Source organism: Amblyraja radiata, chromosome 3, assembly GCF_010909765.2.
Source record: "Amblyraja radiata isolate CabotCenter1 chromosome 3, sAmbRad1.1.pri, whole genome shotgun sequence".
Taxonomy (NCBI): domain Eukaryota; kingdom Metazoa; phylum Chordata; class Chondrichthyes; order Rajiformes; family Rajidae; genus Amblyraja; species Amblyraja radiata.
In genome coordinates, this window is record NC_045958.1 from 104,907,573 (window position 1) to 104,933,271 (window position 25,699).

Genomic DNA, 25,699 nt, shown 5'->3' on the forward strand with positions numbered 1-25,699 from the left:
CTGTACCTGTCTAAATGTTTTTTAAACATTGCGATAGTCCCAGCCATTGCGACATTGTGATAGTCCCTGCCTCAACTACCTCCTCTGGCAGCTTGTTCCATACACCCACCACCCTTTGTGTGTAAAAGTTACCTCTCAGATTCCTATTAAATCTTTTCCTCTTCACCGTAAACCTATTTAAAATACACTCTACTTAAAGTAGAGTGATACAGCATGGAAACAGGCCCTTTGGCCCAACACGCCCATGCAGACCAACATGTCCCATCTACATCAGTGCCATCTTCCTGCGTTTGACTCATATTCCTCAAAAGCTCAATGGTACTGAAAGTACGTTTTTTTGCATCCAATTCACTAAAAATAATCAGCAGAATCAATTATGGGGAGAAGGCAGGAGAATGGGGTTGAGAGGGAAAGATAGATCAGCCGTGATTGAATGGCGGAATAGACTTAATGGGCCGAATGGCTTAATGCTTCTCCTATCACTTATGAACATAATCAAGGACCAGTCTCACCCCGGTCACTCCCTCTTCTCCCCTCTCCCATCCGGCAAGAGGTACAGAAATGTGAAAACGCACACCTCCAGATTCAGGGACAGTTTCTTCCTAGCTGTTACCAGGCAACTGATCCATCCTACCACCAACAAGAGAGCGGTCCTGACCTCCCATCTACCTCATTGGAGACCCTCGGACTATCTTTAATCGAACTTTATCTTGCACAAAACGCTATTCCCTTTATCCTGTATCTGTACAGTGTGGACGGCTCGATTGTAATCATGTATAGTCTTTCCACTGACTGGATAGCACGCAATAAAAGCTTTTCACTGTACCTCGGTACACGTGACAGTAAACCAAACTGAACCGAATTAAACTAAACTAAACTAGAGTCATTCAGCATGGAAACAGTCCCTTCAGCCCATGCCGATCAAAATGCCCCATCAAACTCGTCCCATTTGTCCGCACCTGGTCCACATACCTCGAATCAATGGTGCAATGGTACAGTGCAATTTTATTTTTGCATACAATTCAGTAAACATCTTACTCTACACAAGCACAATCATACTGCAAGAGTGTAGGAATAGTAGATCACACTGAGGTAGTTTACAAGAGTCGCCATGTTTCTGGCGCCATTTTGTACCCTTCAAGTTTCAATGTAGAGTTTTAATTTGGCCTTAGAGTTCTGTTGCCCTTTCCAGCACCTGTACCTGTCCAAATGTCAAGTGGAATGTGAGTCATGTCAGAAATAAAAAGCCTTGAAGGAAATGCAGAAGCTGGAATCTTGTGTGAAAAACACAAAGTGCTGGAAGAACCCAGCAGGTCAGGCAGCATCTGTGGAGGGAATGGACAGTTGATGCTTTGGGTGGGGACCATTCTTCAGACTGATGGAGTGCAGGGAGATAGGATCTCTATCTACTGGCTTTCTCCCCCTCCCCTCCCTCCCCCGACCCCATCAGTCCGAACCTGAAATAAATCATGGGTGGCATGGTGGCGCAGCGGTAGAGTTGCTGCCTCACAGCGCTGGAGACCCGGGTTCGATCCCGACTACGGGTGCTGTCTGTTCTGAGCTTGTACGTTCTCCCCGTGACCTGCGTGGGTTTTCTCCGAGATCTTCGGTTTCCTCTCACATTCCAAAGACGTACAGGTTTGTAGATTAATTGGCTTGGTCTAAATGTAAAATTGCCCCTAGTGTGTGTAGGATAGTGTTAGAAAGTGTGCGGGGATCGCTGGTCGGCACGGACCCGGTGGGCCGAAGAGCCTGTTTCCGCGCTGTATCTCTAAACTATAGTGGAAAAAAAGGGCATAGGAGCAGAATTAGACATTTGAACCTTGAACCTTGAACCTTTGGCACATCGAGAGGTGGCCTGGGAGGTGGGACTGTCGGCAGGGAAGTGGGAAATGAAAGTTGGTGGGGGGGAGCTCTGTCCGTCGAGGTGGGACAGATTCCATCAACGCCGTGGTGTCTCCAGGTCCCTGTGTCCGCAAAGAAAGTTCCCTACGCACAGAAAACTGACTGCAACACCTCACCTCCCATCCCACCCATGCTGCTCGTGACACCCCTCCCTCACTCCCTCCCTGTGCCCCCCCCCCCCCATCTGTCTCCCCTCACCCTCCCTCACACCCTCCCCCCCACAATATCCCCTTCCCCAGTGATGAAAATGGGGGGGGGTACGCAGGGGTACGGCATTCCCCTAGTTTTCAATTTCCAGCTCGGGTTTAATGAGTACTGCAGAAAGTTTCGAGCCGTTTCTCACTTTATTCAACTCAGACGAAAACGATTTGTTAACTGCCACTGTTAGCACTTGTTAACAGCCAGTAGTTAACAGGTAGTTATACAATGTGTGATCAATACATCGATCCACATACCTCAGTAAATGTAATTGTATTTTAACACCGCGTTCCTTTGAATAAAATTAAAGGGAGAATTTCTTGAACTCACTGTCAGGGCTACCGGACCGTGAGCACGGGCTCAGGTAAAGTCACATTATTTTATGATTCCTCCCCCATTGGGTCTCCCTCCCCCTATTCCATTCCCTCCCCAAGCATGACCACTCCTCCCCACTGTGAGCCCCTCCCCCACTGTGACCCCACCCCAAAGTATTCCCTCACCTCTTCCTCTCTCCCCCAACCCCCCAGCAGTGACCCCACAACCTGCCACTGAAACCTTGAGCAAGGAGCAGAAACCTGGGTGATTTTGCAACATTCACCCTACGGTGAACAGTTTATTGATGGGACGGTGCCGTCACGGTGGGCGTTTCTCCATCTGTTGGGGGGGGGGGGGGGGGGGGGGTGGGGGGGGGGGGACAGACTGACTCCTCGCTGGAGCTCTGCGGCACTCAGCATCTGAAATGGAAGAATGGTAAGGATCATGAAACATCCAGCCACCGAGGTAGACCCCAAGGGCCAGGTAGGTCAGCATGGGCAAGTTGGACCGAAGGGCCTGGTTCCGCGTTCTACGGCAAGAAAACAGGCCCTCCATGCTCACCAACATGCCCCATCTACACTAGTCCCACCTGCCCATGTTTGGCCCAGATCCCTCTAACCCTTTGCTATCCAAGCACCTATCCAAATCCTGTTATAGTACCAGCCTCAACTACCTCCTCCAGCAGCTCGTTCCATGTACCCACCACCCTCTGTGTGAAAAAGTTGCGCCTCAGGTTCCTATTAAATGTTTCCCCTCTCATCTTAAACATATGTCCTCTGGTACTTGATTTCCCTACTCTGGTTCAAACACTCTCTCCATCTCCCCGATCTATTCCCCTTGTGATTTTGTCCACCTCAATAAGATCACCTTTGTCCTAATGGGATGGGCTGTTTTGTATATGTTTACTTTAGTTTAGAGATACAGCGCGGAAACAGGCCCTTCGGCCCACTGCTCCCGCACCGACCAGCGATCCCCGCACACTAACACTACCCTACACAGGGGCAATTTACATTTACATCAAGCCAATTAACCTACAAACCTGTACGTCTTTGGAGTGTGGGAGGAAAGCAAAATTCTAAGAGAAAACCCACACAGGTCACGGGGAGAACGTACAAACTCCACACAAACAGCACCCGTAGTCAGGATCGAACCTGGGTGTTTGACGCTGTAAGGTAGTAGCTCTTCTCCCTGTGCGCCCCAGACGGTAACCTGGTGCTCTGGTTTCCTCCCACACTCCAAGACGTACAAGTTTTGTAGGTTAATTGGTTTTGGTAAGAAATTGTAAATTGCCTCTACTGTGTAGGATAGTGTTAATATACGGGGATCGATGGTCGGCACGGACTCGGTGGGCCGAAGGGCCCGCTTCCGAGCTGTATCTCTGAAAAAAAGACCTTGTTTCGCAACACACTGGGCAACATAAATCTGTAGATTGGGAGGCTCCAACCAAACTATTCAGCACTCTCTCTGTAGAAGGAAGCCCCCTCCCCTTCCAGACTGAACCCCCCCCCCACCCCCAACCACCTCCCACCTCCAGTCTGACCACCCCCCCCCCTCCAAAATAACCTCCCCCTCCCGACCTGACCCGACCTATCACTCCCCCTCCCAACCATGAACCATGAACTCCCATCGTGAACCAACCCCTCCCCCTTGCGATCCATGCCTCCCTCCCACCCCCAAACCCAAACCCCACCCCTCCCATTCTGCACCTCCCCCCCCCGCCCCCAAATCCAACCGACCCCTCCCTCCTCCTGGCCCACCCGTCCCGTTCCCGACCCAGCCCCCTCCCCTTCTGGCCTACCCCTCACCCGCAGGGCGAGAGGGAGAGTGGGATAGGGAGGTGAAGAGAGGGATGGAGGGAGGGATGGAGGGAGGGAGAGAGGGATAGAGAGGAGAGGGACGGAGAGGATGCAGGTGTGGTCCTACCTCAGCAGTACATGGAGCCAGTGTTCTCCCCCAGGCAGGTGGCGCCCCCTCCCTGCTGCCCCCGGCACTGCCGCTGCCGCCGTTGCTGTCCCCCCTGGCACACGCTCCATGTGCCCCAGCACCCCCACACCCCATCCGTGTAACCTGCAAACACGGCACATGCTTAGTGCACGCCTCCTCACCCCACCTCACTCCCACCCCTCACGTCTCTCACCCCCCATTCAATCCCCCTCTACTTCCCCCTTGCATCCCATCTCATTCCCCCAAACCCCCCCTCCCTCTCTCCCCCTCCCTCTCACACCCCCTCAGCCCCTCCCCCATCCTATTCCTCCTCAAACCCCCCCTTCACCTGCCCTGTCCCCCCTTCCCCTCCTCTCAGCCCCCACCACCATTCTTTTCCCCCATCATGCCCAATCCACCTTGTGCCCCTTCCCCCTGACCCCCCCAATCCTCCCTTCCCTCCTCCTCCCCCCTCTCACCCCCCCCCACCCCATCCTCGCCCCCCTCACACCCACCGCCCCGTACCCCCCTCCTTCCCCTTCAGCCCCCACCCTCACCCCCATCCCACTCACCCCTTCCCTCTGACCCCGCGCCCTCCATCATGCCACCCACTCATGCCCGCCCCCTCCCCAAGCCACCTTCACACACGATGGGCTGGTGGGACAATCAATGGGTTGGTGGAGGTGGTGGGTCCATGGGACCACATGATGGGATGACCCTCTACAGTCTGGTGGGACTGTCAATGGGCTTTGCACAGTCAATGGGTTGGTGGGACTGTCAATGGGTTGGTGGGACTGTCAATGGGATGGTGGGACTGTCAATGGGATGGTGAGACATTCAATGGGTTGGTGGGACTGTCAATGGGTTGGTGGGACTGTCAATGGGTTGGTGGGACTGTCAATGGGATGGTGGGACTGTCAATGGGATGGTGAGATATTCAATGGGTTGGTGGGACTGTCAATGGGTTGGTGGGACTGTCAATGGGTTGGTGGGACTGTCAATGGGATGGTGGGACTGTCAATGGGATGGTGAGACATTCAATGGGTTGGTGGGACTGTCAATGGGTTGGTGGGACTGTCAATGGGTTGGTGGGACTGTCAATGGGATGGTGGGACTGTCAATGGGTTGGTGGGACTGTCAATGGGATGGTGGGACTGTCAATGGGTTGGTGGGACTGTCAATGGGATGGTGGGACTGTCAATGGGATGGTGGGACTGTCAATGGGATGGTGGGACATTCATTGCGTTGGAGTAACCTCCCAAAGGATGGTTCCCCCCCCCCCCCCCCCCACCCCCCTCCACTCACCTGGGCGGTCCTGGCTGTTCTTTGCGGTCTGGCAGGCATCCCCCTGGAAGTGAGGGGGGCAGAGGCAGAGGCAGCGGCCGTGGAGGAGGGTGGTAGTGCCCCCGTTACGGCAGGGCTGGCACTTGCACACGTCGTACTCCGCCAGGTACTCGCCCAGTGCACGGTCCAGGTTCCCACGGACACGCGGGCTGTGGGGCAGGGTCAGTGGAACCAGGGCGGAGATGGGCTGGAGCTGGGGGGGGGGGAGGTAGGAGAGGAGAGGGTAGGGTAGGGGACAAGAGGGGAGGGGATGAGAGGGGAGGGGATGAGAGGGGAGGAGAGGGGTAGAGTGGGTAGGAGAGGGGTAGAGAGGGGAGTGGAGGAGGGGACGAGAGGGGAGGAGGGGAAGGTAGTGGAGAGGAGAGCGGTGGGGAGGGGTGGAGAGGAGACGCGGAGAGGGGAAGAGAGGGGAAGAGAGGGGAGGAGAGGGGAGGAAAGTGGAGGAGGGGGAGGAGGGGAGGAGGGGGGAGGGGAGGAGAGGAGGAGAGGAGGGGAGGAGGGGAGGGGAGGAGGAGAGGCGGGGAGGAGAGGAGGTAAGGAGAGGAGAGTGGAAGGGAGGAAAGGGGAGGAGAAACAAAGAGAGAGGAAGAGAGAGGAGGAGAGAGGAAGAGAGGAGTGGAGGGGAGGAGTGGAGAGAGTAGGAGAGGGGAGAGGAGGGGAGTGGAGGGATAGATGGGAGGCAGGAGTGGGAGAGGGGTGAGGTGGTGGGGTGGGGGAGGGGAAAGAGCATCAGTTAGCCATGGAAAGGTTCCATCAACACCACCCATGCACAAGTCCCTTCCCTTGGCAAACTCGCACGTCTTTGGGAATGTGGGAGGAAACCAGAGCATCCGGAGAAAACCCACGCGGTCACATGGAGAACGTACAAACTTCACACAGACAGAGCCCGAGGTCAGGATCGAACCCGTGTCTCTGGCGCTGTGAGGTAGCAACTCCGCAGAGCGAAATGGACAGACAACATTTCGGGTTGGGGCCCTTCTTCATTCTGTCCAATTCCCTCCACAGACGCTGCCTGATCCGCTAGGTTCCTCCAGCACTTTGCGCTTTGCTCAAAATTCTGGCACCTGCAGTTCCTTGTGTCTGTAACATGCTGAGGGTGACGTTAAGATGTGTTGCGTTTCCATGCTCAGCCTCCGGAGGCTGCACCATGACAACAGAATGAAACCATTCCTCACCAAATGTGTAGGAAGGAACTGCAGATGCTGGTTTAAACCGAAGACAGACACAAAGTGCTGGAGTAACTCAGCGGGACAGGCAGCATCTCTGAAGAGAGGGAATGGGTGACTTTAGGGGTCGGGACCCTTCTTCAGACTGACTCCAGCATTTCGTGTCTATCCTCAACTGAAGCCACTTGTTCTAATTGTGGTACAGAGTCTTGACTACTAAATGTTTAACATGCACTGAACGATGTCACTATTATAGGACGGTGCAGCGGTAGAGTTGCTGCCTTTCAGCGCCAGAGACCCGCATTCCATCCTGACTACGGGTGCTGTCCATACGTAGTTTGTACGTCCTCCCCGTGATCTGCGTGGGTTTTCTCCGGGTGCTCTGGTTTCTTCCCACACTCCAAAGACATGCGGGTTTGTAGGTTAATTGGCTTTGGTGAAAAAATTTGTAAATTGTCCCTAGTTTGTAGGACAAACTGTTAGTGTACAGGGAGATGGCTGGTCGGCGTGGACACGATGGGCCGAAGGGTCTGTTTCAACGCTGTGTCTCTAAAGTCCAAAGGAAGTCCCAGTGGATGGCCCCAGTCTCCCTTTCTCTCACCCCCCCCCCTCTTTCTCCTCCCCTGTATCCATTACCACACTTACCCCCCCCCCCCCTCCCCCTCCTCATTATAGTGTGAATTCTCCATCCAGTGACAACTCAACCCACTGCCAGAATCCCATACAACATCAGGTTGGAGACACAAGGAAATGCAGATGCTGACTTACACAAAAAGACACAGAGTGCTGGAGTAACTCAGCGGGTCAGGCAGCATCTCTGGAGAACATGGACAGGTGTCGTTTTGGGTCAGGACCTTTCGTCAGAACAGACACAGTTCATAGAAGATCATGGTTGCTGTGGTTAGTGTGGTGTTGTATTTATGAGTTTGGTTTGCTTTAATTTTCTCCGGTTACTCCAGCACTCTGTGAAACGTCACCTATCCATGTTCTCCAGAGATGCTGCCTGACCCGCTGAGTTACTCCAGCACTCTGTGAAACGTCACCTATCCGTGTTCTCCACAGATGCTGCCTGACCCGCTGAGTTACTCCAGCACTCTGTGAAACGTCACCTATCCATGTTCTCCACAGATGCTGCCTGACCCGCTGAGTTACTCAGTTATGTGACTACATGAGATTCCTCCCACGTGACTTTAGTTCAGTTTAGAAGCAAGCCCTTTGGCCCATCGAGTCGGCGCTGACCAGCGATCACCCCGTATACTATCACTATTTCACAAACCAGGGATAATTTACAATTTTACAGAAGCCAATTAACCTACACACATGTATGTCTTAGGGACGTGGGAGGAAACCGGAGAAAACCCACACAGGTTCACGTTCACAAATTATAGTAGAATTAGGCCATTCGGCCCATCGAGTCTACTCCGCCGTTCAGTCATGGCTGATCTCTGCCTCTTAATCCCATTTTCCTGCCATCTTCCCATAATCCTTGACACCCGTCACGGGGAGAACGTGCAAACTCCGTACAGACAGCAACGGTAGTCGGGATGGAACCCGGGTGTCTGGCGCTGTGAGGCAGCAGCTCTACCCGCTGCACCACTGTACAGCTGCGTCATGATGTCACGACCCTTGGACCCAACGCCTACCGTGGGCTTGATGAGAGCGGGGGACCTGACCAGCGAATCGACCCATTCGATGTAGACGGAGCCATCGATGGGCTTCTTCCCCGCGGACAGCATCGCTTTCAGCTTGGTCAGGTATTCCACGTCTCCACCAGTCAACAATGCCACCACGTCCTGAATGACAGATGCCAACCGGCTTGATGCTGAGGAGAGAGAATGTTGGAAACAAGAACCTGAGACAATCCCGCGAGTGTGTGACGGGATAGTGCGGAGGAAGCATCACTCTGTGTCTGACTCCAGGAGTATGTGTGAGGGGTAAAGGGCCTGTCCCACTTACGTGTCCTTGGCATGCAAATTACGCGACCTCGTGGTCGCGTTGAGGCGCACGGGCATCATATGGCCGCGCGGGGCTGGTCCCACTGAGAAGCGCGGAGGGGTATGTAGTTGTGCGCGACATCGCGCGGGGCTCCGAAATTTTTGTAGCGAACGCAATCTTCGCGCGCCAACGGTCTGTCGCGTAACTGACGGCCAAAGTGGGACAGGCCCAAGACACTGGCGCGACGCAACGTCTCACCTCCAACAGCAGCAGAAGCAGGCAAACGATCGCCGAACTCAGCCTGGGGCTCACGGCCGTTGCGGTCCGGATCCGCCCCCACTCAGCGGGGCCAAGAAAATTGAAGATAGACACAAAATGCAGGAGTAACTCAGCGGGACCGGCAGCATCTCTGGATAGAAAGAATGGATGATGTTTCGGGTCAAGACCTTTCTTCAGTCTGAAAGAAGGGTCTCGACGCGAAACGTCATCCATTCCTTCTCTCCAGAGATGCTGCCGGTCCCGCTGAGTTACTCCTGCATTTTGTGTCCATCTTCAAATGACGTCACGCGGTCCAGACGGCTGTGTGGATGCATGAAATCACGTGCAACCTTGGCGGGACCGTCGCACCTCAACGCGACCACGAGGTCGCGTAATTAGCGTGCCAAGGACACGTAAGTGGGACAGGGGCTTAAGGATGAATTGATAGGAACCTGAGGGGCAACATTTTGTACACAAAGGGTGCTGGGTGTCTAGGATGGGCTGCCAGAGGAGGTAGATGAGGCAAGGACTATCACAACATTTAAGATACATTTGGACAGGTGAATGGATAGGACAGGTTTAGAGGGATATGGGCCAAACATGGGCAGGTGGGATTGGTGCAGATGGGACATGTTGGTCGGCGTGGGCAAAATATGCCGAAGTGCCTGCTTCCACATTGTATGTCTCTGTGACTCGGTCCAAGGCTGTTTGCTGTCAAGTAATTTCGTTTAGAAACATAGAAACATAGAAAATAGGTGCAGGAGTAGGCCATTCGGCCCTTCGAGCCTGCACCGCCATTCAATATGATCATGGCTGATCATCCAACTCAGTATCCTGTACCTGCCTTCTCTCCATACCCCCTGATCCCTTCAACCACAAGGGCCACATCTAACTCCCTCTTAAATATAGCCAATGAACTTGCCTCAACTACCTTCTGTGGCAGAGAGTTCCAGAGATTCACCACTCTCTGTGTGAAAAATGTTTTTCTCATCTCGGTCCTAAAAGATTTCCCCCTTATCCTTAAACTGTGACCCCTTGTCCTGGACTTCCCCAACATCGGGAACAATCTTCCTGCATCTAGCCTGACCAACCCCTTAAGAATTTTGTACGTTTCTATAAGATCCCCCCTCAATCTTCTAAATTCTAGCGTGTACAAGCCGAGTCTATCCAGTCTTTCTTCATATGAAAGTCCTGACATCCCAGGAATCAGTCTGGTGAACCTTCTCTGTACTCCCTCTATGGCAAGAACTTCTTTCCTCAGATTAGTTTAGTTTAAGCTGAACTACAGCGCGAAAACAGGCCCTCGGGCCCACCGAGTCCGTGTCGACCAGCGATCCCCGCACACTAACGCTGGTCCTAGGGACAAATTACAATTTTTACCGAGGCAAATAATCCTACAAACCTGTGGGGGGGGGAAGCGAAGCACCCGGAGAAAATCCACGTGGGTTACGGGGAGAACGTGCAAACTCCGTACAGATAGCACCGGGCAGTGGTCGGGATCCCTGGCGCTGTGAGGCAGCCATGCGCCACTTTGCCACCCTGAGAGTAGTGGGCCTTACATGCTGGTGCCCCAGGGGGGACTACCCAACCCCACCCACACGTTAGACCTCCGTACGTACTTTCTTGTTGTGTCCCGGTCAGGCCACACAGCTCGGGGTTGGTTTTCTTGGGTTCCCCCGCAATCTTCCACCTGGAGTTGGTGCCTTTGCTGAGGCAGCCCTTCAGGTGTTCAGTTGTGATACCTGTACGCATACACGGGGAGAGGGAAGAGAGTTACGTTCGTTGGACTGCGTCAGACATGTATCGGAATGAACAAGCTTTTTGGCCAAGCATGCACACATACAAGGAATTTGCCTTGGTGCTCCGCCCGCAAGTGACATCATGACAAACAGTGAACAATTATGAATAAAGAATAAAACATTAAAACTTAAGAATAAAACATTATAGTTTAAACATGTGAAGAATGAAATAAAATACCAGAGCAAAAGGAGGCTACAGACTTTTGTTTCTTGAGTAGAGCTATTGCTCGTGGAAAAAAGCTGTGTTTATGTCTGGCTGTGGCGGCTTTGACAGTCCGGAGTCGCCTTCCAGAGGGAAGTGATGCAAAGAGTTTGTGGCCAGGGTGAGAGGGGTCAGAGATGATCTTACCCGCTCGCTTCCTGGTCCTTGCAGTGTACAGTTTGTCAATGGGGGGGGGGACCAGGAACAAGCCCTTCGGCCCGCAATGTCCATGCCCAACACAATGCCAGATTAAATGATGAAGGTTCCCCACTCAAAACATCACCCATTCCTTTTCTCCAGAGATGCTGCCTGTGCCTGACCTGCTGCGTTACTCCAGCATTTTGTGGCTGTCCAAGTTAAACTAATCTTATCTTAAACATTTCCATATCAGTATCTGCTTTGATCTGTCATTTCCACATCTTACCCTTCCATATCTCTAGACTCCCTCTCCACTGGCTCTTTGTCCAAAGGGTCTCCACCCAAAACGTCACCTATTCCTCTGCCGAGGTGCTACCTGTCCTACTGAGTTACTCCAACATCAGGTTAAACTGATCTCCTCTGCCTGCATGTGATCCATATCCCTCCATTCCGCACATATCCATTTGTTCAAACCTTGTCTGTTTGAATGACAATAAAAGGCATTCTATTCTATTCTATTCTATTCACATATTGTGTTGTGTTGCAGCAAGTAAGAATTTCATTGTCCTATCTGGGACACATGACAATAAAACACTCTTGATTCTCTTGACTCTTGATTTGCCCTCAAAACGTTGACATATCAAACGGGAAAATAGTTCAGACAGTCTACCCTGTCTCTGCCTCATCATTTTCTACACTTCTATCAGGTCTCCCCTCAACCTCCGATGTCCAGCGAAAACAATCCATGTTTGTCCAATCTCTCCTTATACTGTAGCTAATACCTTCTATGGTAAACCTCCTTTGCACCTTCTCCAAAGCCTCTTTATGCCTGCAAAGGGGGCGACCAGAACTGCATGGAATCTCCAAAATGCGGCCTGACTCAAGCGTTATAATTGCGTGTAAATCAACTGTCTGTGATGTTTTCAGCTCCGTTTTCCACTCCTCTCCCTGCTATTTGTTACATTTAAGAGGCTGTCCCACTGCGGCGACCTAATTTGCAAGTTTAGAAGAGTTTGGGCTCAACTCAAACTCGCAGCATGGTCGACACGTGGTACTAGGAGGTCACTGTAACTCTCCTTCATACTCGAGGGAAGTTGCTGCATACTCGCGGCCTCAGTTTGGTCGAGGACAATTTTCAGCATGGTGAAAAAATTTCCGCGAGTAAAAATTGGTCGGCATGGTTCTTTTGAACTCGTAGTGCAGTGGAGTGGGGTCACCATGTAGTTACAGGCAGTCGAGGGTAGCCGTAGGCAATCTCCTTCGCTGACCGGGCATTTTAATTGGCTCATTGGAGTTTTCAGAACCAAGTAAAAACCTGCTGGTAGGTAAAATGCCCGCTAAACTTTATTATAAGTTGGCTGGCTTTTAAAAGTGTCTCCACTCCTTCTCCCCCCCCCCACCCCCCCCCCCGTTCTCACCCCCTTCTCTCCCCCCCCACCCCTCCAGAGGAGAAGAGGTCCGACCGCCGACCCGCGGCCTACATCTAACCGCGGGCGCGGTGGGGATTTATCATCGGCAGGGTTCCTCGCCGGGGATCCCTGGAGTGCTTCTGGCTGCGGCGCGGTGGGGACTTTAGATCTTCGACCGCCGGCTTGCGGCCTACACCATCTTGAAGCCGCGGTCTCCGGTAGGGAATCACCGATTCGGGACTTACCTTGTCTGAACGTCTGGCTGCCCGCAGTGGCGGCTGCAGAGGGTTGTGGTCCAGACCACGGAGGAAAATGGAGGAGGACTGGCCAAATTTTTGCCTTCCACCACAGTGATGAATGCTGTGGCGGATGTTTGTGTTAAATGTTTATTGTGTATCGTGAGTTCTTTTTTATTGTACCGCTGCTGGCAAATTCATTTCACTGCACTTGATGTTCAAGTGACGAATAAATCTGACTTGGCTTGACTAGACTTGGTTTGGGAACAGCTCTGCCCAAGGCCGCAAGAAATCACAGAGAGTTGAAGATGTCACAGTGAGACAGTGGGAGAGTCTAGGACTAGAGGACATAACCTCAGAATTGAAGGACGTTCCTTTAGGAAGGGGATGAGGAGAAATGAATTTATTCAGAGGGTGGTGAATCTCTTTAGTTTAGTTTGGAGATACAGCACGGAAACAGGCCCTTCGGCCCACCTATTCCGCACCGACTATCGATCCAAGCATATTAACACTATCCTACACAATTTTACATTTAGACCAAGCCAATTAACCTACGAAACCTGTACATCTTTGGAATGTGGGAGGAAACCAAAGATCTCGGAGAAAACCCACATGGTCACGGGGAGAACGTACAAACTCCGTACAGACAGCACCCGCAGTCAGGATCGAACCCGGGTCTCCGGCACTGCAAGCGCTGCAAGACAGCAACTCTACCGCTGCGCCACCGTAGTCGTCCGTGCCGAGGCAGCGATAGATAGATTATTGATTAGTACGGGTGTCAGGGGTTATGGGGAGAAGGCAGGAGAATGGGGAGAGATAGATCAGCCAGGATTGAATGGCGGAGTAGACTTGATAGGCCGAATGGCTCAATTCTACTCTTATCACTTATGACCTTGTGACCTTATGAGACAGTGACCCTAGGACGGTCAAAGTCTATCCCACTGCACCCCAAGAGCTGACTTACGAGCTTTGCGCATTTCGGACTTATTCAGCACGTAGACCATCTGGTATTTCCCTCCGAGGGTTCCTGACGAAGCGTAGTGGGTGCCGTAGTCCTCCAGGATTTTAAAATACGCTCCCTTGTCGTATTCGATCGGAAGTCCTTTCAGATCCCATATAAAATCCCCGCTCAGTTCAAGGCGACTGCTCCGCAGCTTGAACCTTGCCAACTCCACCTGGCCTTTGACCCGGATATACTCGTGAGTCTGCAGCGGACAGAGGAAGTGGTTGAAATCAGGGAATTATTTTCCGTAACTAAGGGAACCGCGCCCGCTCTCCTGAGAATAAAAGGAGGTTCCTTTGAAAGTAAGCGTGCAGGTACAGCAGGCAGTGCATGCAGGCAGGCAAACGGCATGTTGCCCTTCATTGCCAGAGGATTTGAGTTTAGGAGCAAGGAGGTCCTACTGCAAAAGACAATAGACAATAGGTGCAGGAGTAGGCCATTCGGTCCTTCGAGCCAGCACCGCCATTCAATGTGATCATGGCTGACCATCCCCAATCAGTACCCCGTTCCTGCCTTCTCCCCATCTCCCCTGACTCCGCTATTTTTAAGAGCCCTATCTAGTTCTCTCTTGAAAGTATCCAGAGAACCGGCCTCCATCGCCATCTGAGGCAGAGAATTCCACAGACTCACAACTCTTTGTGTGAAAAAGGGTTTCCTCATCTCCGTTCTAAATGGTTTACCACTTATTCTTAAACTGTGGCCCCTGGTTCTGGACTCCCCTAACATCAGGAACATGTTTCCTGCCTCTAGCATGTCCAAACCCTTAATAATCTTATATATTTCAATAAGATCCTCTTTCATGCTAAATTCCAGAGTATACAAGCCCAGCCGCTCCATTCTCTCAGCATATGACAGTCCCGCCATCCCAGGATTTAACCTTGTAAACCTACGCTGCACTCCCTCAATAGCAAGAATGTCCTTCCTCAAATTAGGGGACCAAAACTGCACACAATACTCCAGGTGTGGTCTCACTAGGGCCCTGTACAACTGCAGAAGGACCTCTTTGCTACTATACTCAACTCCTCTTGTTATGAAGGCCAACATGCCATTCCCTTTCTTCACTGCCTGCTGTACCTGCATGCTTACTTTCATTGACTGATGAACAAGGTCCCCCGGATCCCGTTGTACTTCACCCTTTTCCAACATGACAACATTTAGATAATAATCTGCCTTCCTGTTTTTGCTACCAAAGTGGATAACCTCACATTTATCCACATTAAACTGCATCTGCCATGCATCTGCCCACTCCCCCAACCTGTCCAAGTCACTCTGCATCCTCATAGCATCCTCCTCACAATTCACACTGCCACCCAGCTTTGTGTCATCTGCAAATTTGCTCATGTTGCTTTTAATCCCTTCATCTAATTCATTGATGTATATTGTAAATAGCTGCGGTCCCTGCGTTAATCCCTACAATTTTTTTCCTGTCTGCCAACCAATTTTCTATCCATGTCAGCACTCTACCACCAATACCATGTGCCCTAATTTTGCCCACTAATCTCCTATGTCAAATGCTTTCTGAAAGTCCAGGTACACTACATCCACTGACTCTCCCTTGTCCATTTTCCTAGTTACATCATCAAATAATTCCAGAAGATTAGTCAAGCATGATTTCCCCATCGTAAATCCATGCTGACTCGGACCGATCCTGTTGCTGCTATCCAAATGTGCCGCTATTTCACCTTTTATGATTGATTCCAGCATCTTCCCCACCACCGATGTTAGGCTAACTGGTTTATAATTCCCTGTTTGCTCTCTCCCACCTTTCTTAAAAAGTTGGATAACATTAGCTACTCTCCAATCCACAGGAACTGATCCTGAATCTATAGAACATTGGAAAATTATCACCAATGCATCCACAATTTCTAGAGCCATTTCCTTAAGTACCCTGGGATGTAGACCTTCAGGCCCTGGGGATTTATCAGCCTTCAGTCCCATCAGTCTATCCAACACCATTTCCTGCCTAATGTGGATGTCCAGTTCCTCCATCACCCCAGATCCTCTGGCCACTAATACATCAGGAAGATTGTTTGTGTCCTCCTTAGTGAAGACGGATCCAAAGTACCTGTTCAACTCATCTGCCATTTCCTTGTTCCCCATAATAAATTCACCTTTTTCAGTCTTTAAGGGTCCAACTTTTGGTCTTAACTAATTTTTTCCTCTTCATTTTCCTCTTCACATACCTAAAGAAGCTTTTCCTATCCTGCTTTATATTCTTGACTAGCTTACCTTCGTACCTCATCTTTTCTCCCCGTATTGTCTTTTTATTTATCTTCTGTTGTTCTTTAAACATTACCCAATCCTCTGGCTTCTTGCTCATCTTTGCTATGTTGTACTTCTTCGCTTTTATTTTTATACTGTCCCTGACGTCCTTTGTCAGCCACGGTCTCCCCTGACTCCCCTTGGAATCTTTCTTCCTCTTTGGAATGAACTGATCCTGCACTTTCTGTATTATTCCTAGAAACACCTGCCATTGTTGTTCCACTGTCATCCCTGCTAGGGTATCTTTCCAGTCAACTTTGGCCAGTGCCTCCCTCATGGCTCCATAGTCCTCTTTATTCAACTGTAACACTGACACCTCCGATTTACACTTCTCCCTCTCCAATTGTAGATTAAACCTGACCATATTATGGTCACTACCTCCTAATGGCTCCTTTACCTCGAGTTCCCTTATCAAATCCAGTTAATTGCACAACACTAAATCCTGAATTGCCTTCTCCCTGGTAGGCTCTAAGAATTGCCTTCTCCCTAGCTGGTCTAAGAATCCATCATGGAGGCACTCCACAAACTCCCTTTCTTGGGGTCCAGCACCAACCTGATGTTCCCAGTCTACCTGCATGTTGAAATCTCCCATAACAACCGCAGCATTACCTTTACAACATACCAATTTTAACTCTTGATTCAACTTGCACCCTATATCCAGGCTACTGTTTGGTAGATAAGTCCCATTAGGGTATTTTTACCCTTACAATTCCTTAGCTCTATCCATACTGAGTCCACATCTCCTGTTTCAATATTACCCCTTGCAAAGGACTGAATTTCAGTTCCCAGCCCTGGCCCTCTTGCAGCCATGTCTCTGTAATTCCCACAACATCATAATTGCCAATTTCTAACTGAGCCTCAAGCTCATCCACTTTATATCTTAGACATGGCCTTGTACAGGGCAGTTCTTATACAGGGCAGTTGTACAGGGCCCTGGTGAGACCATGCCTGGAGTATTGTGTGCAGTTTTGGTTTCCTAATTTGAGGAAGGACATTCTTGCTATTGAGGGAGTGCCGCGTAGGTTCACGAGGTTAATTCCCGGGATGGCGGGACTGTCATATTATGAAAGAATGGGTCGACTGGGCTTGTTTTCACAGGAATTTAGAAGGATGTGAGGGGATCTTATCGAAACATATAAAATTCTTAAAGGATTGGACAGGCTAGATGCAGGAAAAATGTCCCCGATGTAGGAGGAGTCCAGAACCAGGGGTTTAAGAATCAGGGGTAGGCCATTTAGGACTGAGATGAGGAAAAAAAAATTCACGCAGAGTTGAGAATCTGCGTAATTCTCTGCCACAGAAGGCAGTGGAGGCCGATTCACTGGATGTTTTCAAGAGAAAGGTTGATTTAGCTCTTCGGGCTAAAGGAATCAAGAGATATGTGCGAAAAAGCAGGAATGGGGTAGTGATTTTAGATGATCAGCCAAGATCATATTGAATGGTGGTGCTGACTCAAAGGGGTGAAAGGCGTACTCCTGCACCAATTTTTCAATGTTTCTATGTTTCTATCCGCACCCTACCTCTGAAGTGTTGTAGCTCCATATAACTTCAATTCCTGCTTCAACCATCGCTTTGCCATAAGCCCCAGAAGTGGATCCCGCACTCAAATCTCTGGTGAGTTCCAAGTACAGCTTCTTCACCATTTCCGACGACGTTTCATAGACCTCGGTGGAGACCTGTTGCTGGGCTTGAGTCTGGAGGTTTAGGACCAGGCGTAGATTCACAGAGTCATGGAGGTACAGGCAACCAGAGATGGGGAGGGGGGCAGGAGAATGGGGTTAGGAAGGAGAGATAGATCAACCATGATTGAATGACTTGATGGACCAAATGGCCTCATTCCGTTCTGATCACATTAACTTATGAACACAGTGTCACAGAGATACAGTGTCACAGAGTCACAGTCATAGAGTCACAGTCACAGAGACACAGAGACACAGTTACAGAGACACAGTCACAGTCACAGAGACATAGAGACACAGTCACAGAGACACAGTCACAGTCACAGAGACACAGTCACAGAGATACAGAGTCACAGAGTCACAGTCACAGTCACAGAGACACAGAGAGTGACAGTGACGCAGAGACACAAAGTACTAACAGTAACCCAGCGTGTCAGGAAGCATCGCTGGCGAACATGGACAGGTGACATTTAGGGTGTGAAGAAGGGTCCCAACCTGAAACGTCACCCATCCATGTTCTCCACAGATGCTACCTGTTACTCCTGCTGTTCTTGTCAAACTTGGCATTATGTTCAGCATGGACATTGTGGGCCGAAGGGCCTGTTCCTGTGCTGTATGGAGTCACAGTCATAGTTATTGAGTCATATTGCATGGAAATAGACTGTTCTGGACAAGAGACTCCACCCGATCTATTCCGCTCATGATTTTACCCCCCAACGATCTTCTGCACATCCATAAGACGAGGGGCGAACGCTCTCCCTCCCGTCCCCCTCCCTCGCACCTCCTCCCTACCTGCCCCTACTTGAGCGCCCAGGAGCGGAAAAGACCACAAAAAGTAGTAAACACTGCCCAGTCCATCATCGGCTCTGACCTCCCTACCATCGAGGGGATCTATCACAGTCGCTACCTCAAAAAGGCTGGCAGCATCATCAAGGACCCACACCATACTGGTCACACACTCATCTCCCCGCTACCTTCAGGTAGAAGGTACAGGGGCCTGAAGACTGCAACGTCCAGGTTCAGGAATAGCTACTTCCCCACAGCCATCAGGCTATTAAACTCAACTGAAACAAATCTCTCCACATTAATAGCCCATTATCTGTTTATTTGCACTTTATCCGTTTATTTATTTATGTGTGTATATATTTATATGGACACACTGATCTGTTCTGTATTTATGCCTACTATGTTCTGTTGTGCTGAAGCAAAGCAAGAATGTCATTGTCCTATCTGGGACACATGACAATAAACTCACTTGACTCGACTTGATCTTTCCCCACCCCTCCCTCCCCTTCCTCCTCCCCCTCTCTCTCTCTCTCCCCCCCCCCCCCCCCCCCCCCCCTTCCCCGTGGTGCTGACCTGGAAGATGAAGGTGGGGATGTTCCAGGCTAGCCGTACCCGTCTCCGGGCTGTGCCGTCCATCACGGTATCACACCGACCGTTGTAGCGCTCGTTGTCCAGGGGCCTCGCCCGCACCTCCCGCCCCAGCACGTTCACACTGCGGGCACCGGGGTAGCAGCACTCAGAAGGGGGAATGGCCACAGAGGGCCCCGTGCCCCACAACCCGACAACCAACCTCCTCCCCCACACTCCTCCACCCGACCTTCTCCCCACCTCATGACCCAATCCCTCCCGACCCTCCCGCTCACCCCTCCCCTTGTGACAACATTCTTCCCCCCCGCAAGCCCCAAGCCCCCTTCCCTCTCCTTCATCCCCCTCCCCGCCCCCGCTCTCTCCGGAATCTGCCGGCACTCACCCTGATCCGATGGCCTCTGTCAGGGACAGGGGCTGCAGGTACCCTCGGCAGGTGGGCTGAATGGCCACACACTCATCCTCATCACTGTAGTCTCCACAATCATCATCATCATTGCAGGCCAGGCTCTCATGGATGCAGCGCCCTGTGGTGGGGGGAGAGAGGGGCAGAAGGTGGGGAGAGAGGCAGGGAGAGAGAGGGGAGAGAGGAAGAGAGAGGGGAGAGAGAGGGGGGAGAGAGGAGAGAGAGGGAGAGGGGGAAGGGGATGGAGAGGGTGAGGGGGGGGGGGGGAGATGGAGAGGGGAAAGAGGGGGGGGGGGAGAGGGAGAGAGAGGACGAGGGAGAGAGGGGAGGGAGCGGCGGGGAGATGAGATGAAGCACCTCTCTCCCTCTACACACCCACCCTCCCACTCACACTCACACTTACGTATACACACACAGACACATATACACACAGACACATACACAGACAGACACACACTCCACACACTCTCCCACCAGTGTTGCCAACTGTCCCGTATTAGCCGGGACATTCCATACATTGGGCTAAATTGGTTTGTCCCGTACGGGACCGCCCTTGTCCCGTATTTGACTGCTATTACTCGGGTCGAGGGGACTGTCGGGTCGGAGCGCCTTGTCGGGCCCCGCCTCACCCGTCCCGACGTAGTGCAGCCCATGGAGTGCAGCAGCAGCAGCGCCTCGCCCGTGGCCCCGTCGGTCGGCAGCCGGCCAGCTGTCCGACCTTCAGACCTTCGCCTACCGCCGACACCACCACCACCCCTCCTTCTCATGGCCGATCATCGGTTCATGAGTTGGATGGGGTGCCGGGGCCAAAACTCCTCAGCTGGCCCGCCGACTGGGCTTTGTGTGCAGTCCAGCACCCGGGACAACTCATCATTCACCCAGCCACGGCCGAGTCGGTCAACGAATTGCCGTCGGGAATTTGTCCCTTATTTTGACCTTTTGTCCCTTATTGGGGAGTGAGAACGTTGGCAAAACCAAACCCCCACCCACATTCCCGGTGCCCACCACGCACGGGCGTGTAAGGTATGTTTACCGTTGGTGCAGCTGAAGCCGTTGTCACAGGGTGTGTTGGCCTGGCATGTGTCCAGGGCTGGGCATGGCTGCCCCTCGTACAGGGAGTCGGTGCAGGGCCTGCCCCCGAACTGGCCGAACTGGATCACGGCTCTGGACCGGTACTGCGGGGGGGAGCGGAGCAGAGAGGAGACGGTCAGCGCGCAGACCGAGAGGCTCGGAGATTGCCGGAACCTTCCGCGGTCACCGCCTCTACCCCTAGACCTCCCCATCCACACATAGCGGGCAGTGCCAACTGAGAGGCTCAGCGAGTGCCGGCACCTTCTACAGTCACCCACTCTACCCCTTGCCTCCCCGTCCACGCCAACCGAGAGCCTCGCCGAGCGCTGGTACCTTCCGCGGTCATCCCCTCTACCCCTCGCTGCCCCCTTTGGACAGACCAGGGCACACCACCCCTAACCTCCGCCTCACGCTCTTCACATCTCATGGTCTAACTAGGCATCTGGTTCAGCACGGACAGTGCGGGCCGAAGGGCCTGTCGCAGTGCTGCACTGTTCTTTGTTGTGTGTTCACTGGACATGCAGAGAAGGGAGGGATGTGGATCTCTGGCAGTGGAGTTCAACTTGGCAGCACGGACATTGTGGGCCGAAGGGCCTATTCCTGTTCTACCTGTAGAGTCAGAGTCACACAGCACAGAAACAGGACCTTCGGCCCAATTCATTCACGTCAACTAACATGCCCAATCCACACTAGTTTCTTAACATGCCCAATCCACAATGTTTCTTAAACATTGCAATAGTCTTTTGGGTTCCTAATTTGAGGAAGGACATCCTTGTTCACCAGCTTAATCCCCGGGATGGCGGGACTGTCATGTGTGGAAAGATTGGAAAGACTGGGCTTGTATTCACTGGAATTTGGAAGGTTGAGAGGGGACCTTATAGAAACGCATAAAATTATAAATGGACTGGACAAGCTAGATGCTGGAAAAATGTTCCCAATGTTGGGCGAGTCCAGAACCAGGGGCCACAGTCTTAGAATAAAGGGGAGGTCATTTAAAATTGAGATGAGAAAATTATTTTTCACCCAGAGAGTTGTGAATTTGTGGAATTCTCTGCCACTGAAGGCAGTAGACGCCAATTCACTGGATGGATTTAAAATAGAGCTCTAGGGGCTAGCAAAATCAAGGGATATGGGGAGAAGGCAGGCACGGGTTACTGATTGTGGATGATCAGCCATGATCACAATGAATGGCGGTGCTGGATGGAAGGGCCTCCTGCACCTATTTTCCATGTTTCTATGTTTCTAACTACCTCCTCCAGCAGCTTGCATCGTACACCTACCACCATTGGTGTAAAAATGTTGTCCCTCGGTTTCCAAATTAAACGGTTCCCCCATCTCCAATATTTAAGAAGCATTTAGACAGGAACATGGATAGGACAGGTTTGGAGGGATATGGACCAAACGCAGGCAGGTGGGACTAGTGTAGCTGGGACATGTTGATCCGAGGAGCCTGTTTCCACGCCATATGGGTCTCCTTAAACCTTTCCTACCCATGCACCTGTTCAAGTGTTCAAAGTTGTTAGAGTCCCAGCCTGAACTACTTCCTCCGGCAGCTCGTTCCATACACCCACAGATCCCTCAGATCCCATACACCCACGTTGCCCCTCAGATCCCTATTAAATCTCTCCCCTCCCCACTGTGGCGCAGCGGTAGAGTTGCTGCCTTACAGCGCTGGAGACCCGGGTTCGATCCCGACTACGGGTGCTGTCTGTACGGACTTTGTACATTCTCCCCGTTACCGGCGTGGGTTTTCTCCGAGATCTTCGGTTTCCTCCCACACTCCAAAGACGTGCAGGTTTGTAGGTTAATTGGCTTGGCATAAATGTAAAAAATGTCCCTAGTGTGTGTAGGATAGTGTTAGTGTGTGGGATTGCTGGTCGGTGCAGACCCGGTGGGCCGAAGGGCATCGGAAATGTCCTCGTTCTTCAGGGAACGGGGATTCCCCTCCGCCACCATAGATGAGGCTCACACCAGGGTCTCATCCATACCCCGTAACACTGCTCTCTCTCCCCATCCCCGCACACGCAACAAGGGCAGAGTCCCTCTGGTCCTCACCTTTCACCCCACCAGCCGGCAAATACAACACATAATCCTCCGCCATTTCCGCCACCTCCAACGTGACCCCACCACTCGCCACATCTTCCCATCTCCCCCCATGTCTGCCTTCCGCAAAGACCGCTCCCTCCGCAACTCCCTCGTCAATTCTTCCCTTCCCTCCCGCACCACCCCCTCCCCGGGCACTTTCCGTTGCAACCGCAAGAAATGCAACACCTGTCCCTTCACCTCCCCCCTCGACTCCATTCAAGGTCCCAAGCAGTCGTTCCAGGTGCGACAAAGGTTCACCTGTATCTCCTCCAACCTCATCTACTGCATCCGCTGCTCTAGATGTCAGCTGATTTACATCGGTGAGACCAAGCGTAGGTTGGGCGATCGTTTCGCCGAACACCTCCGCTCAGTCCGCAATAACCTACCTGACCTCCCGGTGGCTCAGCACTTCAACTCCCCCTCCCATTCCCAATCCGACCTCTCTGTCCTGGGTCTCCTCCATTGCCAGAGTGAGCAACAGCGGAAATTGGAGGAACAGCACCTCATATTCCGTCTGGGGTCCTTGCGTCCTTATGGCATTAACATTGAATTCTCCCAATTTGGCTAGCCCGTGCTCTCTCCTCCCCTTCCTTAACCCCCTAGCTGTCTCCTCCCACCCTCCCATCCGCCCGCCCTCGGGCTCCTCCTCCTCCTCCTCCTCTTTTCCTTCTTTCTTTCCCCCACCCCCCATCAGTCTGAAGAAGGGTTTCGGCCCGAAACGTCGCCTATTTCCTTCGCTCCATAGATGCTGCTGCACCCGCTGAGTTTCCCCAGCAATTGTGTGTACCTTCGATATTCCAGCATCTGCAGTTCCCTTTTGAACACCGGGCCGAAGGGCCTGTTCCCACGCTGTATCTCTAAACTAAACTAAACTAAATGACCTTAAACTCATGACCGAGGTTTAGATTCTTGCCCCAGGGTATTTTATGAATCTCGATAAGGTCACCCTCATCCTCCTTCGCTGCCTAAGTCAGTCTATCTAATCTGTCGCTCTGCCTTCAACTCTGCGTTCCATGGTAAACCGTTGTGGCTCATTACCTTGTTGTCTTGGCAGGGCTGGCAAGAGCTCCACTGACTCCAGGATGATAGTTCACAGGAGATCTTGCTTGGAGCACTCGCATCTCTCCTCGTCCTCGCCCGCTCCGGCCCAAACCTGCATCAACACAGCCCGTGAGAAGCCAGATCGCATCCGGAGCCAACAAACCCGATTCCAAGCTCTGAAGAAGGGTCTCGACCCGATACATAGAAACATAGAAACATAGAAAATAGGTGCAGGAATAGGCCATTCGGCCCTTCGAGCCAGCATCGCCATTCATTGTGATCATGGCCGATCGTCCCCAATCAATAACCCGTGTCTACCTTCTCCCCATACCCCTTGATACCACTAGCCCCTAGAGCTCTATCTAACTCTCTCTTAAATCCATCCAGTGATTTGGCCTCCACTGCCCTATGTGGCAGGGAATTCCACAAATTCACAGCTCTCTGGGTGAAAAAGTTTTTTCTCACCTCAGTCTTAAATGGCCTCCCCTTTATTCTAAGACTGTGGCCCCTGGTTCTGGACTCGCCCAACATTGGGAATATTTTTCCTGCATCTAGCTTGTCCAGTCTTTTATAATTTTAAATGTTTCTATAAGATCCCACCTCATCCTTCTAAACTCCAGTGAATACAAGCCTAGTCTTTTCAATCTTTCCTCATATGACAGTCCCGCCACCCCAGGGATCAATCTCGTGAACCTACGCTGCACTGCCTCAATCACAAGGATGTCCTTCCTCGAATTAGGAGACCAAAACTGTACACAATACTCCAGATGAGGTCTTACCAGAGCCCTATACAACTGCAGAAGAACCTCTTTATTCCTATGCTGAAATCCTCTTGTTATGAAGGCTTGATATGTCGCACATTCCTTCTCTCCAGAGATGCTGCCTCACCCACTGAGTTGCTCCAGCATTTTGTGTCTGCCTTCCGAGCTTTCTCCATTGGAAGTCCCGGAGAAAACCCCCCGCGGACACGGAGAACGTGTAAAATCCACAGATGGACACAAAATGCTGCAGTAACTCAGCTGGTCAGATCGCAACTCTGGAGGAGAGGAATAGGTGACATTTCGGGTTGAGGCACTTCTTCACACAGACAGTGTACATGTATTCACGTACCTGTCCAAATGTCTTTTCGATGTTGTTTTTGCACCTACCTCAACTACCTCCTCTGGCAGCTCGTTCCGTACGACCCACCACCCTCTGTGTGAGAAAGTTGTGCCGAGGGCCTGATTCGTGCTGTGTGAATGTACGACTCTACCAACACCCCTGGCGGAGCCTTCCATGTTCCTCGGTGTATAAGGGAGTGCAGCGTAGGTTCACCAGGTTAATTCCTGGAATGGCGGGACTGTCATATGTTGAAAGAATGGAGCGACTGGGCTTGTGTACTCTGGAATTTAGAAGGATGAGAGGCTATCTTATTGAAACATATAAGATTATTAAGGGATTGGACACACTAGAGGCAGCAAACACGTTCCCGATGTTGGGGGAGTCCAGAACCAGGGGCCACATTTTAAGAATAAGGGGTAAGCCATTTAGGACTGAGGTGCGGAAAAACAATTTCATACAGAGGGTTGTGAATCTGTGGAATTCTCTGCCTCAGGAGGCAGTGGAGGTCAATTCACAGGATGCTTTCAAGAGAGAGCTAGATAGGGCTCTTAAAGACAGCGGAGTGAGGGGATATGGGGAGAAGGCAGGAACGGGGTACTGATTGTGGATGATCAGCCATGATCATATTGAATGGCAGTTCTGGCTCGAAGGGCCGGATGGCCTTATCCTGCGCCTATTGTCTATTGTCTATAAACCTTACCCGTCTCTCTCCTCCGCCCCGGACGAAGGTGCAGCGGAGAGGAGTGCCAGGAGGTGCAGAGCGGCAAGGGTTCGAGTCCAGCTTCGGCCCATCGTGCCCAAGCCCCACGGTGGAGGAGTCTTTACTGAGGTCCAGACACCCAGAGTGGGCAA

The 25,699-nt window shown here is 51.8% G+C and overlaps 1 protein-coding gene across 1 annotated transcript; it reads right to left on the reverse strand.

Annotated features, from left to right (window-relative positions):
• Positions 1-2,723: 2,723 nt before the first annotated feature.
• LOC116971370 (complement component C9-like) lies at positions 2,724-25,699 on the reverse strand. Its single transcript, XM_033018500.1, has 12 exons — positions 25,548-25,699; positions 23,744-23,858; positions 20,583-20,724; positions 19,529-19,670; positions 19,132-19,270; positions 17,614-17,787; positions 13,793-14,033; positions 10,664-10,786; positions 8,495-8,673; positions 5,647-5,878; positions 4,342-4,485; positions 2,724-2,837 (listed from the first exon to the last, which is right to left on the reverse strand). The coding sequence occupies exons 1-11, from the start codon at positions 25,637-25,639 to the stop codon at positions 4,343-4,345; spliced, it is 1,722 nt and encodes a 573-aa protein (XP_032874391.1). The 5' UTR covers positions 25,640-25,699; the 3' UTR covers positions 2,724-2,837; position 4,342.